Genomic DNA, 18,199 nt, shown 5'->3' with positions numbered 1-18,199 from the left:
CCCTGCCGAGGCTGGCTACCGTCCTCTTTACTCCCCAGGGTTTTCCCCTGCTCTGAAGCACCACTTCTGGCTGAAAGTGCGCGTCCTTTCTTTGAACACTGTATCTTTTTTTCTGGTGTGTGTATGGGGTATATGTGTGTTCACATGTGTGTGGAAGCCCGGGGCTGCTGTTGGGCACCGTCCTCCATTGCCCTGCTTTATCTACTGAGGCAGGGTCTCTCGCTGAACCTTGCTCACCAGTTTGGTTAGTCTAGCTAGCAGCTTGCCCCTGGGATTCCGTCTTCACCTCCTGAGTGCAGAGACTGCTGGTGGGCTCCCAGCCCTGCCCAACTTTTATGGGTGCTAGGGATCTCATGCTTGTATAGCAAGTGTTTTATCTCCCACCCCCAACTCTATTCTTAGTAACCACTTTATTAATTCAAGTTAATCGTGTTGGAAGACAAATCTTATTGATTCTATAAATTCTGTGACACTGGCAGGGCACTGACCTAGTGTTCAAGTACTCTTTTTTAAAGACAGAGTCTTGTTATATGTCTTAGATAGGCGTAAAACTTGCTATTTAGACCAGGCTACCCTTAAACTCGGCCTGTCTGTGCCTCCCAAGAGATATAATTAGAGACATATGTCACTATATCTGCCTTATTTTTTTTTTTTTCTTTTTTGAAAGATTATTACAAATGGTATCCAAGCTTACCTGCCTCAGCTTCCCAAACGCTAGGATTAGAGGAGTGCACCATCAGTCCAGCTTTAAACTACTAAGGCATCACTGCCGCATGTGGTGGCCCACGCCTTTGATCCCAGCGCTCAGGAGGCAGGGGCGGATGGATCTCTATGAGGTCAAGGCCAGCCTGGTTTACATAGCTAGTTTCAGACCAGGTGGGGCTACAGGGAAACCCTATCTCAAAAACACAAAAAAAGAAAAAGAAATTAAAGCATCGCTGCATTTCCACCCCATGGGGAAAAAATCCCAGAGCCTGTGCATGCTCTGCAAGCATTCTACCACTGAGTTACAATCCCAATCCCCTCAACAGCTACGTAAAGTGGTGGTATAAGGGTCTATGAAGGCGGCCATGAAGCAATATCGAATCCTTCTCATTTTCCTCTCCTCTCCTTCTGCTCTTTCTTTTTAAACAGAAAAGGCAGGCCTGCAGCTCAGAGGCAAGGAACAGCAGAAATTCAGTTAAGCATTTAAGTTAAACACACACACACACACACACACACACTCTCTCTCTCTCTCTCTCACTCACATATATGGATGGAGTACTTTCTATTTGTGGCAAGTAACACCAGTTTTTCATTCATATGACCTAACATAAGGCTTCTAATTATCATATCATATCAAATACAAAAGGTAAGTTAAAGAAAAAAAAAATCAAATCATTTCAGTTAAAAGTTTTAGATGTGTCCAAAATTGTAAAATTGTAGAGGGAGGGTGGATACAAATTATTAAGGCCTGCAAAAAGTAAATTAAAGAATGCTATTTAGTAGAACACACACCAGTTTTATTATAGCAGGTATTACATCAATGATAGAAAATGACTCCTCATTTTGACAGATAATTTTTTCTTCTTAAAGTTCATCTTCCCCTACAGTAAGATGAGATAAAAATCAAACTCACCTGTAGGGTGGTAAGGGTTTCATCGAACGACACTGGAGTAATTGTGCAGATAATACGGGTTTTGGCATTTCCTCCCAAGGAATTCTGAAGAATTCGTGTTAATTTGCTATCTCGATAATTAATGAAACCACTTAGCAAGAAATAAGTTTGGGAAGAAAAAGATTGGGAATGTATATATAAATATCTTTTTAAAACAGTCACTTAATCATAGTTTTTATTTATTTAGTCATAGTTTTAGAAATTACATTTTGACAGGCTGCATAAGGCAATCAAAACTACTGACTAAAAATACTTAAGGTAAGCCAGGTATGGTGGTGCAAGCCTTTAATCCCAGCACTTGGGAGGCAGAGAGGCAGGCGGATCTCTGTGAATTCCAGGACAGTCAGGCCTACATAGTGAGACCCTATCTCAGACAAACAAACAAACCCCAAACCCTATAACTTAGAAAGTTAACTCAGGCAGTTATAGTCCTATGCATAAGGAGCTACGCTCATATACTGTATACATGTATTGAAATGTCATAACTAAACACATTGTTATGTATAATACATGCTAGTAAAAACCATAAAAGGGCTCTCTAGGCATATCAGCTCAAGCTACAACATACAAAGAGAAGAGGTCATAGTGTAGCTGGTAGACCAGTGCTGGGGTGGGGAGTGGGAATCCTCTTGGTTCTGACATATGCAGTGGTGCATTTTATCAGCTGTGTAAGGACCCAGGGAAAAGGAGGCCTGGAGAGGCCAAACCATCCAGGGACTCCCATAGTATGATGAGCATCAAATATATTAATTTGTGTACAACAGGGAAGAACACCATTGCAAATGACGGATATCACTTACCCTGGTCTGATCACTGCCCATCACACGTGCCCATATTGAAATGGGACATTGTACACTGAACAATTACCACATCTCAAATAAAAATATACATTCTTAAAGAAGCTAGCTCACTAAACTCAAAAGCTTTTTAATGTATAGAAGAAATTACTGAAGTCTAACTTTTCATCTAATAAAAAAGCGTAAATCAACATACAGTGGGACAGACTTACCCGATTTGTCCATCACTAAGTTTCTTGATCACTTGTCCCAAAATAAATAAGCTTCGATTTATATTACAGCCCTCCTTGAGTCGCACACCTAAGGTAAGCAATGGAAAAGCACCAGGAAAAAGCAAAGAGGAGGAAAAGTGTTTCCGAAGGTCCTTTAATGCCTCAGTTCAAACCTACTTTTTATAAACCTTTAAAATAAAGGTAATCATGGACTTCCAACAAAACGTCATTAATTTTTATTTTTAATTTTTTTCCACATTTTACAGATTGTTTTATTTTGTTTTAAACAAGATTTGGGCAGTAAGATGCATGTAGCAGGAGAAAGCCACTAAATGACTCAAAATCCACACAGAAACTCACGCTTACATGACTTAGAACGTTAAGGGAAAAACAGACTTGGAAAAGCACCTGGCTGCCGTTATCCCCCAGGAAACAATGGCCATGCCGCTGCTGATTCTTGCATTTTAAAAAATGCAAGTTCTAGGGGCTGGGAAGAGGTATTAGTATCTATTAATTTTGTACCTACTACCTTTTATTTTGCTTTCCTTATATTTTACTATTCATATAAGAATAGAAAAAATCAAACCGATAATGTTAACCTTAGAACCCACTTAGTTAACTCTGGCATTGATGTTGCAATTTCTCCCTGTGGGACACATTCTAAAGCTCCGCAATACTGTTTTTCAGATTTTTAACATTTTTTTTTTTTTTTTCTATTTGGTCTTTTTGAGACAGGGTCACTGTGTAGCCCTACCTGGCCTTGAACTCACAGAGATCTGCCTGTCTCTGACTCCCAAGTGCTGTGGTTAAAGGGCCCACTTTTCTGGTACATAGGCCTACCGGTCTGTTTTTATGCAAATACCATGCTGTTTTTATCACTATAATTCTGTAGTATAATTTGAGGTTGGGTATTGTGATACCTCCAAATGAGTAATTTAGGTTTTTAATTGATGCTGTGGTAGCTCTAAGCGAACAGCCAACCAGGCATAGATGTTGATTTTTATGTCGAAGGCATTCATGAGGATATCAAAACTTCACCAACACTTCCAGTTCATAAACAAGAAGGCATCAAATTCTCATTACCTTCAGCTCCTGTTTGAGCAGCTCTTTCACTGCCTGCGAGATCAACCAAATTCTGTAGGACAGATGAAAATAAGTATTTAGGGCATGTAGTGTGAAAGAATAAAATCTAAATTGGTGAGGGAACATTTTAAAGGTATTGGAAGGTCCCCTCTGAAGCCTTGTCTCTGAATCCACTGTTTAGGCATCTCCTTTCTTCTCTGAGCCACACTGGCTTCTACACTGTTCCTTCTTTGTTTATAGTACATTTTCCATAATGTGGAAGTGGGCTGTGTCCTACAAAGTCTACAACTTGAGCAAGGTGAGCATGACCTTTGCAACCTGGCCTGTGTTGCTGTGGCTTATGCTGCTCGTTCTTTAGTTACTTTTGATGTTTCAGTCTACCCTTACTGAGAAGCAGGGTAAACACTGTCCCTCAGTATATATACTTTGCCACCTTTATCTTTCTTTCCCCACATCTAGAACGATACAGTCCTTAAGTGTACATCCTAGCTCTTTAGTGGTGAGACTTATTCTCATAGCACTTACTCTGTTGGGCTGGCTACACATGTCCCAAATAACACCGCAGCATCTTTAAAAGCTGGGCCTCTCATTTCATAAGCAACACTGGAAAGAGTAGCTATTTGCACTCTGGGCAGTGTATCAGGTGCTGGGGCAACATCAGAGAATCAAACAAGTTCTGTTCTTACAGAGCTTATATTCTACAGAGGAGGTCATGAGAAGAGAGAAAAGATGCATAGGAAGTGTAAGAGACCAATTTAAACAGACAGCTGCGCAAGGGCAAAAAGCACAACATTCAGTGTCTGGATTAGGTGGCAGGGGAAGGCCTGTGGCTGGGCTGAGATGTGAATGACAAAGAGGGAGTCGGTTAGGAAGAGATTAAGGGAAACTGCACTCTATTCAGAAAGAAAAGCAGCACGCCAGTTTACAGAACAGACTTGCTTGGCATTCAATAACAATGCAGAAAGGAGCTGCCTGTTCCTGCCTGTAATCCTAGACCTTGGGAGGTTAAGGCAGGAGGACGGGCCTGAGTTCCATGTCAGCCACGCCTAACATGCTAAGTTCCAGGATTCTTTGCTACATAGAGTTCCAGGCCAGCTTTTCTTAACAAACCAAACCAAACCAAACCAAACCAACCAAACCCGCCCCAGATAGTGTGGCACAACTGATAAACTGAGGCTGGGACAAGATAGGGTATGAGAAGTAGGCAGGGGCCAGCTTATGCAGGTCTTGTAAGCAAGACTGAGAACAGTGGCTTTCCTAAATGCAATGGAAAGCCACAAGAAGGCTTTATGCAGGTACTAAATATAACGTGATTCAGCTTTCTAAGGGATCAGCTGTGGCCCAAGTGCAAAATGGATTGCAGGGGGCAAGAGTGGCAGCAGCGGCCCAGTCAGGAGGCAGACACAGGACACAGGTGTGATGGTGGCAGCCCCGCCTAGGCAGCAAGGTGGAGACTATCCGTAACAAAGGAGAAGACGCCGGTCACCTTTATTAACCTCAGAGCCCACCACCACCTCACAATGTGGAAAGGGTTCAGTATATATTCTGAATGCCTCGGAAAGAAAGCCAAAGCTTTATTTCTCTGTGGAGAGTTTCAAGAGGTCCACAGCGATGTAGTCCTGTTCTACAGCCCTCGCTCAGATACTCTTTACACCCATTTTTGCTGCATAGCACCCACTACAGATGCCTTAGACACATAATAACCAGGCGAAGTGGAAATGGCGGCAGTGTGAGTGAATCATTACAGTGAGAATGACTTCATATTCAGAGACTCACTTTGAGGGTAGAGCTTGTGTAGGGTTTCAGAAGTTAAGTGAGATCAGTGGAGAGTGACCAGATCTCGTCCAAGGCAGCGACATAACGATGCATTGTTTGATAGTCTTAGAAATCTGTATGACAGACTGAAGAAAGGAAGACCAGCGCCATGGAGGCCAGGTTCCAGAAGACGGACATAGCGGTTTAAGAGACATGGCAATTTAAATGCATATACTACACACAGGAACGTACCAAGATGCAACAGTAAGAAATGGAACAACTGGACAGAGGGACTAAGGAAAGGATAAATCAAACTTTTTAGATTTCTTGCCTTTGTGTAGATTGTTGATTTCACTAGGAAAGAAAAAGAACAGTCACTATGTGAGGAAGAAATTGATTCTGATTTCGATACACTGAAGGTTCAGATACTGGGAACAGACACTACTGCAATAATCTTCTTGAGGAAGACGTGGATTGAAACTCAAGACACCTGCGATAAAACAAAGCTTTCGCAGCCAACACAGAAATGGTGACAGAATGCATAAGGAAGAGTGTGGAAGGCCAGAGCCCCCAAGATTTCGACAGAAGGGCAAGAGAGAAGATGACACGTGAGCAAGGAGGCAATGCAGAACTGAAAGAACCCAGCTGGTACCACTCCCCCAAGACCAGGAAGCAGTCAGCAAACAGCCACCCGACGAGCCACAGAGGACTGAGGGGAGACTTTGATCCCAGAAGATTGTGTTTATTTGTTTTGAGACAGGGTCTCCTGTAGCCCCAGCTTGCCTGGAACTCTCTATATAGACCAGGCTGGCCCTGATCTCACTGAACTCCACCTGCCTCTTTCTCCCAAGTGCTGGGATCAAAGGCCTGCATCAATTGTAGCCCAGAAGACTTTAACTTTTAAAATGATTGGTTTATTTTTAAACTTTTAATTAAACATTTTAACATTCATACATATACACAATGTGTCTGGATTCAATCCACCCTCCTCCATACCCTCCCCTCCAATTTCTACCCACCGCCACATGGACTTTTCCCTCTGACCTTTATTTTAATAAGAGAGAGTCCCAGAAGATTTTTATAGGAAGTATAGAGGGTGAAAGGCTGGCACAGACATATCTAAGATCCACAGGTAACGAAGCCTCAAAGACTGAGCAAAATAAACAAGTACGTTAAACTACTAAAACCAAGAAAAAATGTTAAAATTATAGTTAAATTAAGTGGGTCTGCTTAGTGATACTCTGCTTAGGTCAGAGTTAGAACAGGTTAGGTTTTATATTCTTGCTATTAAAAATTAAATTATATACTTTTTACAGCAAAATAATGTGCAGTTAGGACTAGATATTAACTTAACATCTACTTTTCAAAGCATGACAGCACACATCTATTATCTTAGCACTTGAGAGGTCTATACAGGATGATTATGATTTTAAGGCCCTCTAGGGCAACATAGTGACGCTCTGCCAGTAAAAAAGGAAGTAAATGGGAGGTTTACTTATGTGACATAAAGCAGTGTTTATACAATGCTCATTTTCAGCAAACATGTATCGAACATAAACTTGGTGATGTATTGGAAATAAAAGACAGATGTAGAATTACTCCCCTGTTCAATGGATTTATAGTCTAAAATACTAGTGATGGGTGGGATGGCAGCAGTTTAATCGTAGAACACTTGCCTAACATGTACAAGGCCCTAAGACTGATCCCTAGACAGCAAAACAGAAATACAAAAATTTCCCACCATTTATAAACATACTTTCTCATTGTTACTAAGGGAAAAAAAGGTACACATTTTAACTAGTCTACTTAGTTTTTTGTTGATCATACAAGTACAAATTATATTGGCTGAGATTTTTAAAAAAACAAAAACAAAAACAAAAAAACCTCCTAAAAACTCAGACTGTATCAGCGGTTGGGAAAAGACTTGGTTTCTACAGTCCTCACATCTGAATCAGGAGATGGCAGTCATCACCTAGCAGGAAGAAAAACACTAAACTCTCACTGTAACATTTTAGCCAGTAACCTGAAGCTACTAGTAAGACCACGGAAGCTGCCGGCTTCCTGAAATTTCCCCATTTTGTTAACAGCTCTTATTAAAGCAACTATCTATTAGGTAAATTGTCTAATTTTGGCCCATATGGATTGTTACAATTCATTAAAACTCACCAAATGAGAGACCTTGATAGACCCTTCGCAATTGGAAGATTCACCTTTTTCTCTGCTTTCCAAAATCTAGATAGAGAAGGCAACTTGTTAAAAACGAGTTCTTACTCCGAAAGATCAAATACGGGAGCAACAGAATGACCTACCATCCTAAAAATGGTGTGGGAACGACTGCTTCTTTGATTCATTTTGGTGACTCCGTAATGTCTGTTCTCTGTGGAAACGAGTCATATATCAGCTGCATGCACATTAAAGTTCAAGAAAAACATCAAATTATAGTTTAGCCTAATGATAACCAGTGTATGTAATTCTATTTTAGCTTAATAAAGATAAGACTTGATTGATAGTTTTGATAAGTGTTTTTAAAAAATATAGCAGTCTTACTTTCTCCCTTTGAGATCCATTTCAAAGCCATTTCTGAGGTGTAAACTACTTCTTCCGTGAGATCAGCAACATAGACGTTCCTCTGAAATTAGTTTAATTATAGAAAGATTGGAGAAACAGCTTGCGTCTCAAAAAGAATGCATTTGTGAAAGTAAAAATATGAAATCATTATTCTGTAGGGAAAAAACCCAATTTAGTCACAATTTTACTGCTTCCATTAAAGCATAAAAAATTCTACCTTGACTCTGCTTTTTATTTTTTAGGCACTGAAAACAAAATATTAAAGTAGCCAGTACCTCAAAACTATACATATTGCTTCAAAGGTTTTTTAAAAACAATTAGAATGAGAAAAACACAAATGTGAGATACTTTTAAAATGCATTTTGAACAATCCCATTATGTGTGTTGGTTTCAAAATTACTTTAATTTTTTAAAAAAGAATTTTTACTATGTGGCCCTGGTTGGCCTGGAACTCACTGTGTAGACTAGGCTGGCTTTAAATCCAGGAATCTGTCTGCCTCTGCCTCTGCCTCTTGCATGTTGAGATTAAAGGCATGTACTACCATGCCCAACCTTAAAAAAATTTTTTATTGATAACTTTATCAGACAGTTTCATATATGTAAGTAATGTATTCTGATCACTCTCTACCCCAACCCCTCTCTTACTTCCTTCTCATCTCTATCAACCTCCCATCATCAGTACCAGTTCTTTCCTGATGACCTTTGCTTTGGTTTTGTGACTCAGTTTATTTAACCAGGGCCATCTGTGTGACCACTGGATTGGAACTATATGTCGGAGCCTGATGGGGTCACCAGCAGGTACACAAGTAAAGGCAAGGACTCTCCCTCCTCTCTGAATCTATCAGCAAATAGTTCCGCAGTGTGGGGTGGGACCCAGGAGTGCCTGCTCCTTCCATGCCTGATTGCTGACAGGCCCACTGTTATGCAGGCCTAGTGAAGTCACCGTAATTCTATCACTCACATTGATATCTTCCCGAATAATCAAAGGTTTCATTTTCTGAGCATTACAGAGTAAGTCTGTAATGGTCTCGTTGTAGATCTCCATGTAAGATACCCGTAAGAGAAATTCTCGCTCAGGAAACTAAGAGAAAAACACAAATGTGGGAAACATCAGAGATCACCCAATTAGAAAAACAGCGAATGCTTATGCATCAGTACGAAAGAGCTAAAGAAGACAGTTATCTGCAAAAAAAAAAAAAAAATCAAACTATGTTGATGATAATAAACACAAAAATGCAAAAGCACCGCTTTAATGAAATGGCACCTTCACAGCCCCAACCGAGCCGGCGGTGCACTCCACAGCGTCTGCCACGTTCCTCCTCTTCTGTTCATCGCTACTTTACTGCTCCTTAATAATCACACCAGGAACTAAATAAAGTTAATATGGAATTGACTGTTCTGACGAGACCTTCCTACTCTTTAGTCTACTTTTGCTGGGAATAATATCTTTGTAGTACTCATGGAAGGAATTAAAGAACTTTAAGCTCTATAGAGTTTGTGTATCAATACCTTTCTTCTTTTCCCATGAAACGCAGGACACAACTATAAACCTACATTTTTTCATCATTAAATGAGGAAAAAACTGACTGTGATTCAATTACCACTGCTTTTATCTATATGTGCTAGGAAGTCTACGATTATTACCTTCTTAATTTTTTCGAAAATGTCATGAATTGCCCTGGGTATAACTCCCAAACAGTCTTCGGAACCCATCATAGTGTGTGTTTTTCCTGATGCAGTTTGCCCATAGGCAAATATCGTTCCTATAAAACAAGCAAAACACACTTAAAAAACACAAGCAAAGTCCCAAACTTATGGTGAGTAAAACTGTCTGTATCTACGGAAAGGACACTAAATACGAAAACGTTTTTGCACTATGAAGGAAGCACAAACCGTTGTAGCCTTGTATGGCGGAATCGATGATCGGTACTGCAATTTCTTCATACACATTTTTAGTTGTTTCACTGCTATGAAAGACACGATCTAAAAAGAACACAGAAGTTGAGTCAAACAAAACCGTGTTTTCATGGAATTACTAATTACATGAAATAAACTGCCAGCATCTAGAATGGTGAAGTAGTTAACAAAGTATGTTCTTAAACTTTCTTCTTTCCTGAGAACACCCTTCTCAAAAGTAAAATGCATTGGTCCTTCATACAGAAAAATCATCCTATGCATTTTTCAAAGGCAGTAGGGTACAGTGGCTGCATATGGGGTTTTTGAATCCGTCTGGTACCAATCCTGCTGGACCTTTTAAATGTCAGGTCTCTGTCTCTAATCTGTAAAATGGGTATCTATTATTATCCTTATAGCGTGAACAGACTTAGTACTTAGAAAATGTGAACTATTATTAATTTTTGAGAAAATTTATTTTATAATATATTCTTGCTAGAAGCCTAGCTCAAGTTAATGTAGACCTAAAGACAAAACAAAACACCGAACAAAAAGTCTTATAGTAAATAATCAGTCGTCTGCCTGCTATAGTCTGGATTTAGTTATTTGCACCAATAAATTTGCCATTCAAGAATCTGATTCTTTGCTTTTGTTAGCTGACTTGAAAAAAAAAAGACTCTATAGTGGCCCCATATGAAAAAGTTCACAGGGACAGATTTTAAGGTCGTAATGTATGAGCAAGAAGCTCAGTGATAGTCTTGCTTCCATCAAGGTCACATACCTGTCTTCTAGTAATGGGAAACCAAAGCACCGTGCCAAGATTGCGTAGCCTGGATTTCAGACTGAGATCCTCCTGCCTCTGCCCCTCAGGTGGTGGGAATAAGGGTATGCACCACCACACCTGACTAGTTTTAGGTTTAAAAAATTATGTTAAAATCATGAAATAGTTGTCTACCAGGAATCATTTTATTTCTACATGCCTCAAAAGTGTTGTCTTTCTAGTTTTAACACTAAATTAACAACCTGACATTATGATGATGTGTCTAGAACATACTGGAGCCTGTTTCTTCTACGCAACGGCTGTACAACTCCAGACCTCTGTTTTAGTTCCTCATTAAAAATGGGAAAGGCAGCAGGGCATGGTGGCACACGTCTTTAGTCCCAGCACTCGGGAGGCAGAGGCAGGCAGATCTCTGTGAGTTCAAGGCCAGCCTGGTCTACATAGTGAATTCCAGGACAGCTGGGGCTACAGGGAGACCCTGTCTCAAAAAACGAACAGCAACAACAAAAAAAAAAAAAAAAGAAAAAAGGGAAAGGCAATTGGAGACCCCACGAGATAAGACTTGAACCAGTGTCCAGTCTACAAAGAGGAGGGTCAATACAGAGGAATCATTTCCTCTATGTTTCCAAGCGAAGCCAGCCGTGGTCAAGCAGGACCTTTGACTTATCTTCACATAGGCGGAACTGGTAAAAGAAAGGAGCCAGGGGCTCCTCCCAAGCCCATGTGACCCCTGACGAACAGATCCTCAAATGCCCGAGTAAAAATAGATTGATTTATTTGGGCCAACTGTATGATCTTAAACAACCAAAAGGAAAGTATAACCAAAGATTAAAGTATGAGTCTGTTTCTAATAAGACAATGCTACTCAGATGTAAGACTTCAAATCTTGGCCTGCAGTTCTGTAGTGCCCACCTGCAGCTGAGGGAGACAGCCAGCTATTGTTCTAGCCTAAAAGCTAAATGATGGCTAAATTTGTTTTCTCTCTCTATCTAGAAGCATTTGAGAAGGAACTGACATTGATTCTAGCTACTTGAATATCTGTCAAAGTGCCTGAAAACAAATCCTGAGTTCACTCTCGAGTCCAGCCTTGTCAACCCAAAGGAAGATGAGGAGGAACCCAATAGGTGGATGCTTTTGGAAGCCCTCATCAAGAAATTCCAGTGGACTTTGATTTGGACATTTGAATTTGCCCTGTCCTGACTGTTTTCTGGTTCCCTGTCTAGAACTTGTAATGCAAACTATTCTTGCTTTTACTTATCCTTCGCATCGCCTAGGCACCAGTCAAGGACTTCTTTTTTCCCTATAGTTAATAGAAACAAATTTAAAAAAATGAATTATATTTGAGGAGGAAACATAAGAAGTCACGTCATGTTAATTAGTAGAGGTGATAAACATTACTACTGAAATCTACCTGACAACTTTATAGACATACACAGGTGCCAAGAATCCAAGTGCAACCAATTATGACTAGTAATTATCAGATACATACAGATATAGATTAGAGATGCATGCGCCAACATCTCAGTGTTAGTAACAAAAACAATGAGTCTTTCTGAAAGGAACATTATATTCTAAAGTGAAATGGAAATCTTTTTTAAAGGTTAAAAACTCATTCAATTTTATGTCTTACAGGGTTTATACCGAGTTCAATATTGTGTAACTGTATTAATTCAACAGCGAACCTAAAAATTTTATAGCTACTTTTGAAAGAGATGTATCTTTGCTCTGGAAACTATGAGCATGTTAAAGCTGCAATGAAATGCTTCTTCTAAAGAAAAAAAAGAATAAATAAAAAAGGCAAAGGCAAGTGTGCTTACTACATAGAACAAACGAACATGACATAATGTTTAAAACAGTGCCTGGCACATGATCAGTATTTTGTATATACTAAGTCAATAAAGAAACCTAGACTCCTTGAGCCACAGTCTTCTTGGACAGACAGCTTTCAGGTCTCAGTATCAGTGGTACAATTACGGATACACTTGGATTAAATTAGATTTCTTACTATAAACTCTGACAAAACTTTCTCACAAGCAGAGTGGGTACCTGATATATTTAGCACATAAACAAGAAATATCTTTGCTAATTGTTGAAAAGTTTCATTGAAGCCAGGAGTGGTGGCATATGCTTTTAATCCCAGCACTTGGGAGGCAGAGGCAGGCAGAGAGCTCTGAGTTCAAGGCCAGCCTGGTCTACAAATTGAGTTCTAGACTAGACAGGGTTACATAGTGAGACCCTGTCTCAACAAAACAACAACAAGAGTTTCATTGAAAATAACTTTGAAAGGCGTATACTAAATGTAAAGAGCTTAAAGATGACTTGACATTATGTAACACTGTACATGTTACGTATATGTACAATATAACTATGGTTATATCTGTTATAAATATCAGTTTATTATCATATAAGGATAAGCAACACATTTTTGTTTCTGGTGAAACAGTTAACAGATTACTAGCAGCAAATTTATTATCACTAACATGCTTTTTGTACACTTAAGGGGCTGGAGAGATGGTTCAGTGGTTAAAAGCACCAATTGCTCTTGCAGAGGGCCTGGGTTTGATTCCCAGCACCCACATGGCAACTACAAACTGTCGTTAATTCCAGTTCCAGGGGAATCTAATGCCCTCTTCTGACTTGCACAGGCATTGACAACATGGGGGCACTCACATACATGCAGGCAATAAACTCATACACACAAAATAAAAAATCATAAAGTATTAAATTTTTTTAAAATTTTCTTTTTTTAAATATATTTTATTTATTACTTTTTAAATTTTATGTGTACGGGTGTATTGCCTGCATGTATGTGAGTGCACCTGTGTCATGCAATGCTGTGGAGGTCAAGATTTATTTTATGTGTATGAGTGTTTTGCATGCACGGATGTTAAAACACAACTCTGTCATTCAATGCCCAAGGAGTCCAGAAGAGGGCCTCAGATTCCCTGGAAGCTGGAATTATAGATGGTTGTTAGACCCTGTGTGCGCGGGGGAATGGAACCCAGATCCTCTGCAAGAGTAGCCAGTGCTCTTAACTGTTGAACCATCTCTCCAGTCCCCGTTTCGTACTCTTAACAGTAAAAAGATAACAATCGCTTTGTTTCTTTTTTTCCTTTTTTTTTCGTTATTTTTTGGGGGTGGGGGCTGGATCTTGCTTTGTGGCCTTGAATTTGCAGATTAGCTTTGAACTCCTGATTCTCCTGTGTTAGACTGCAGAATGCAGGAACTACAGGCCACCATGCCTAGTATAAACTAACTTTTGATGCTGTTATTAGCTTACCAAAATTGAAGGATTTACTCCCATCAATCTGATAAATGGCATTATTGTCAGTTTTCCAGTAAACATGGGTATCTTCTCCAAGTTCTTCTTCTCTGAAAGAACAGAATGCTACACTTTAGAACATAACTAGTCACAGAAGTCACATAACAAGAAGGATATTTTAAAACATTTCATGTTCTGTTCTGAAGAACATTTGAAAAGACAGCAGAAAGTCTATCTTGGAAGGTTCAGGGCTCAACTCTTTTAAAATGAAGCTTAGTGACCTCCTGCTTCTCTTCAGCCTCCAGTGAAACCCTTCATTTCCACCCAAGTACCAGCAGAGATCCAAAGTGCAACTGAGTATGTGGGTAATCAAGTCACAAAAACAAAACTGCACGCAAAAAATTTTGACAAAGTTTTAAGTGAGGTAACAACTTTACTTTTGAAATGCATTCATAACTAGCCTTGGCTCCTTAGAAACTTTCTGGAAACGCCTAAAACACTCAACATGCCACAAGGCACCTGAATCCTGCCACTAATTTTGCCAATGCCACCTTCCAAATTCCTATGTACACTCCATCGACCACATTAATCAACCAATCTGAAAGTCTTCCACCGACTAACAGACCTAGCCTTTCATTCTTGAAGTGTCAGCACTTCCTGAGGCCAGGCGTCTCCAACTGTCATCTGCCCCCAAAGGCAAAGAGGCTTGGGCGTTTGTACAGAAGCCCAGACGCTAGAAAACCCCACAGACTCCATTGCCTCCCCCTCCAGCCCCCGACCCGACCCCGGCAGCGCGGCGGGCGAAAGACTCCACCCCTACTCCGGCGGGCCCCGGGAGCCGCCAGGCCGGCCTACCTGCAGGGGAGCGGCCGCACTCGCACGCACACGGCCACCGCCGCCTCCTCCGCCATCGCCGAGGACCCCGGAACTAGGTGAAGACCAGCGGCGGCCTCAGAGCCCCACAGCCGCCCCGCCTTTAAATTTAAAAGTTTCCCAACGCCGCAGCTGATTGGGCCGCTGTTCGATGACGTCATGGGACAGTCCATGTGCCGCGCCCCGCGGGGTGAGGACAGACAGGAGGCGCGTCCTCCGCGCCACAGTGGACGGGGGAAAGGTCCGCAGAAGGGAGTTGGTAGAGCCCTTGTCCTGCAATAAGGGGACGCTAATAAAAGGCCCCAAACCTCCAAACACCAGCCTCCTCCCTACCCCGCCCTTACAGAGCTTGCAGTTTGCAGAACAGAAGTATAATCTTTTTCTTTGGCTTATTTTATTGTGTTGTTTTTTGAGACCTGGTCTCCCCGCTGCCCCAGTTGGCCTGTAATTCTCTGTTACACCAGGCTGGCCCCCTGTCTCACAGAGATCTGCCCGGCTCTGCGTCCTGGGTGCTGGGATTAAAGGCGTTCCATCACACCCAGCTAGAAGAGTACTCTTTAAAACAATAAACCAAACTAACAAAAAGAACCTAACAGTTTAAAAAAAAAAAAAAAAAAGCTTGCAATACTAAAAGTTGAAATTCACTGCTCTGTCTGGAAATGCAGGACTGTTGTATTCCTCTGGAAGGGCGTTAAGTGTTTTCCCTTTTCTTTAACTTTCATTTCCCTTGACTGTGAGTTCCTAAGAGACTGATTTAGGAAAAAGAATTCCTGAAGAGAAACTCCTTTAGTGAAGTTTTCAAACACCTATTAGTGGAAGAGGGAAAATGAACTAATGAATTCTTTCCACAAAACAGTGTTTTGTTTCCCTTTGTCTTTGTGTTATGTAAAAGTGCTGGTGTGATTCTTAGGTCTGTTTTCAGTTATGTTCTTGGTTGATTTTGAGAACATCAAGAATTATTTGTTTTGACGGGGCTGGAGAGATAGCTCAGAATGCTTGAAGCAAGAAGCAAGAAGAATGCTTGCTGTTCTTGCAGAGGACCTGGGTTCATTTCCCAGCACTGACATTAGGTAGTTCACAACAGGCTGTAATTCTAATTCTAGGGGATCTAAAGCTCCCTGGCCTCTGTGGGCACTTATATGGTGAATGTAAACTCATGCAGACACACACACACACACACACACACACACACACACACACACACACAGATAAAAGTAATAAATAAATCTAAAAAAATATTTTGCAGGGCATAGTGGTGCAGGTCTGTAATTCCTGCTTTGGGGAGGCAGAGGCAGGAGGATTAGGAGTTCAAGGTAAACCTGGCCTATATATTGAGTTTCCAAATAGCCTGGGGTATATCAGACTGTCTCAGAACGACTCTCCCAACAATAACAAGAACAAGAACAACAACAACAAAACCAACCTCTTACTATTCATTCACTATTTAGAAGAGTAGAGAACTCATTTAAGAAAGGCATTTGGACTATCATTTGGCATTATCAGTAAAAACTGAAGATTCGTATTCACTCTTTAGGGGAATGTTTGAGACAAAGTCTGGTACTGTATCCCAGGCTGCCCTGAGCTCAAGGTACCCTCTTGCTTCAGCTTTCTAAGTGCTGGGCTTATAGGCATAAGCCACCATGCCAGGCTCATGGGTTCTTTATACCAAGACCTCTACTTAAAAAATTACATCTAGACGTATTTGAAGAAGTATGCATATATAGTAAACATACAGAAAGGATACCAATTTCAACAGTTTATAAGAACAAATAGGTGAAAACACTTTAAAGTTATCATTGTCTATACAGTGGAACATATTGTACGATCCAAAAACAGTGACCATTGGCTGGGAATGGTGGTGCATGTCTTTAATCACAGCACTCAGAATGCAGAAGCAGGGGGATCCCTATGAGTTTGAGGCTAGCCTGGCCTACATAGTGAGTTTCAGACCAGCCACGACTACATAGCAAGATCCTGTCACAAAATGAAATAAAACAGGGACTGGAGAGATGGCTCAGCAGTTAAGAGCACTGACTGCTCTTGCAGAGGACCCAGGTTCAAATGCTAGCACCCACATGGCAGCTAACAATCAGCCATAACTCCAGTTCCAGGGGGTCTGATGTCCTCTTCTGATCTCTGTGGGCATTGTACAACATGAGTGCACTTACACACATGCAGGCAATACACTCATACACATAAAATAATAAATAAAATATTTGAAAAACAAAGTAAAAGAAATACCACCACTACCTCTACCACCACCACCAAAAATACTAATGATGTATGTGTACTATAAAAAGCTGTTTAAGACATTTTATTAACTGAAGGAAACCTAGGGTGCAGAATCATGTGCACAGAATTATCACATTCCCCCCCCCCCCTTTTTCTGTTTTTTGAGACAGGGTCTCTCTGTAGTGGGGCTTGCCTGGAACTCACTTTGTAAACCAGGCTGGCCTTGAACTTACAAAGCTGCATTTCACATTTTATAAAGATATTTGTATGTCTACATATGAACATAGTCTCTGTACTTAATTTTTTGCAGAGTGAGATCTAAGATAATAGATCTATTTTCACTATTTATAGTTATTAATATTTTAATCATGAAAATATATAGTTTCTTTCGGTAATGGATAAGAACAGTAAATGAAAACACATTTCCTCATTAATATGTAATTAGCCAGCTATTAATTAACCCGTGCTAATTTTTAAAAGTGTGACACTACTTAGTTTCATCTAACAAGCGCTACAGCTCGGATAAATGTCCCTAGGAGTCCTATATGTTAAAAGCTTAACTGACAGCCTGGGACATTATTGGGAAGTGGTAGAGCCTTTAAAGCCAATTTAGGAAGAAGAGAGAGGTGGGGCCTAAAGGGTGAGGAAGCTGCTCTTAAAGGGGACATTAGTATGTTAGCCAAACACTCCATCTCTGTCTCTCCCTCTCTCACTTTCCCTCTCTCCCTACCATGAAGTGAGGGCTTCCTTCATTAATTGCTCCTCGGATGATGTACTGCATTGCACAGGGACTAAAGCCAACCAACCAGGAGCTAAATCCTCCCAAACCATGAGGCAAAAAACCCTTTGTTCTTTATAAGATATTTTCTCCTAGATATTTGTTAAAATAAGGGGAAGCTGACTGATATTAGGATAATCCTTGCTGTTTCTCTCTGGAATATCATTTTCACTTGCTTTAACAAAGCTACAAAGATATGTTTTAAATTTTCCTCTGCAGTGTATTAATTAATTAATTAATTAATTAATTAGTCAATTTATGTACATGCTTGCCACAGTATATGTGTGGAGGTCAGAGGAAACTTGTGG

The 18,199-nt window shown here is 40.5% G+C and overlaps 1 protein-coding gene across 5 annotated transcripts in view; it reads right to left on the bottom strand.

Moving 5' to 3' along the window:
- Window positions 1–14,975, bottom strand: part of Cenpe (centromere protein E) — a 69,229-nt gene extending 54,254 nt beyond the window's left edge. For 4 of the 5 annotated variants that reach the window (XM_029560235.1, XM_029560237.1, XM_029560239.1 and 1 more), the window contains exons 1-11: window positions 14,864–14,975; window positions 14,027–14,118; window positions 9,966–10,055; window positions 9,717–9,835; window positions 9,034–9,153; window positions 8,052–8,133; window positions 7,814–7,881; window positions 7,671–7,736; window positions 3,750–3,801; window positions 2,667–2,754; window positions 1,619–1,748 (exon numbers count right to left, since the gene is read on the bottom strand). In XM_029560235.1, the coding sequence (XP_029416095.1) occupies window positions 1,619–1,748; window positions 2,667–2,754; window positions 3,750–3,801; window positions 7,671–7,736; window positions 7,814–7,881; window positions 8,052–8,133; window positions 9,034–9,153; window positions 9,717–9,835; window positions 9,966–10,055; window positions 14,027–14,118; window positions 14,864–14,919 (963 nt within the window). In that variant the 5' untranslated portion in view covers window positions 14,920–14,975. The remainder of the gene's footprint in view (window positions 1–1,618; window positions 1,749–2,666; window positions 2,755–3,749; window positions 3,802–7,670; window positions 7,737–7,813; window positions 7,882–8,051; window positions 8,134–9,033; window positions 9,154–9,716; window positions 9,836–9,965; window positions 10,056–14,026; window positions 14,119–14,863) is intronic. The other variant, XM_029560236.1, reaches the window with a different exon arrangement.
- Window positions 14,976–18,199: the final 3,224 nt, after the last annotated feature.

Source organism: Nannospalax galili, unplaced genomic scaffold (genome assembly GCF_000622305.1).
Source record: "Nannospalax galili isolate Female #2095 unplaced genomic scaffold, S.galili_v1.0 scaffold189, whole genome shotgun sequence".
Lineage (NCBI taxonomy): Eukaryota > Metazoa > Chordata > Mammalia > Rodentia > Spalacidae > Nannospalax > Nannospalax galili.
Note: the sequence above shows the minus strand (reverse complement) of the source record. Positions and strands in the feature narration are given on the sequence as shown.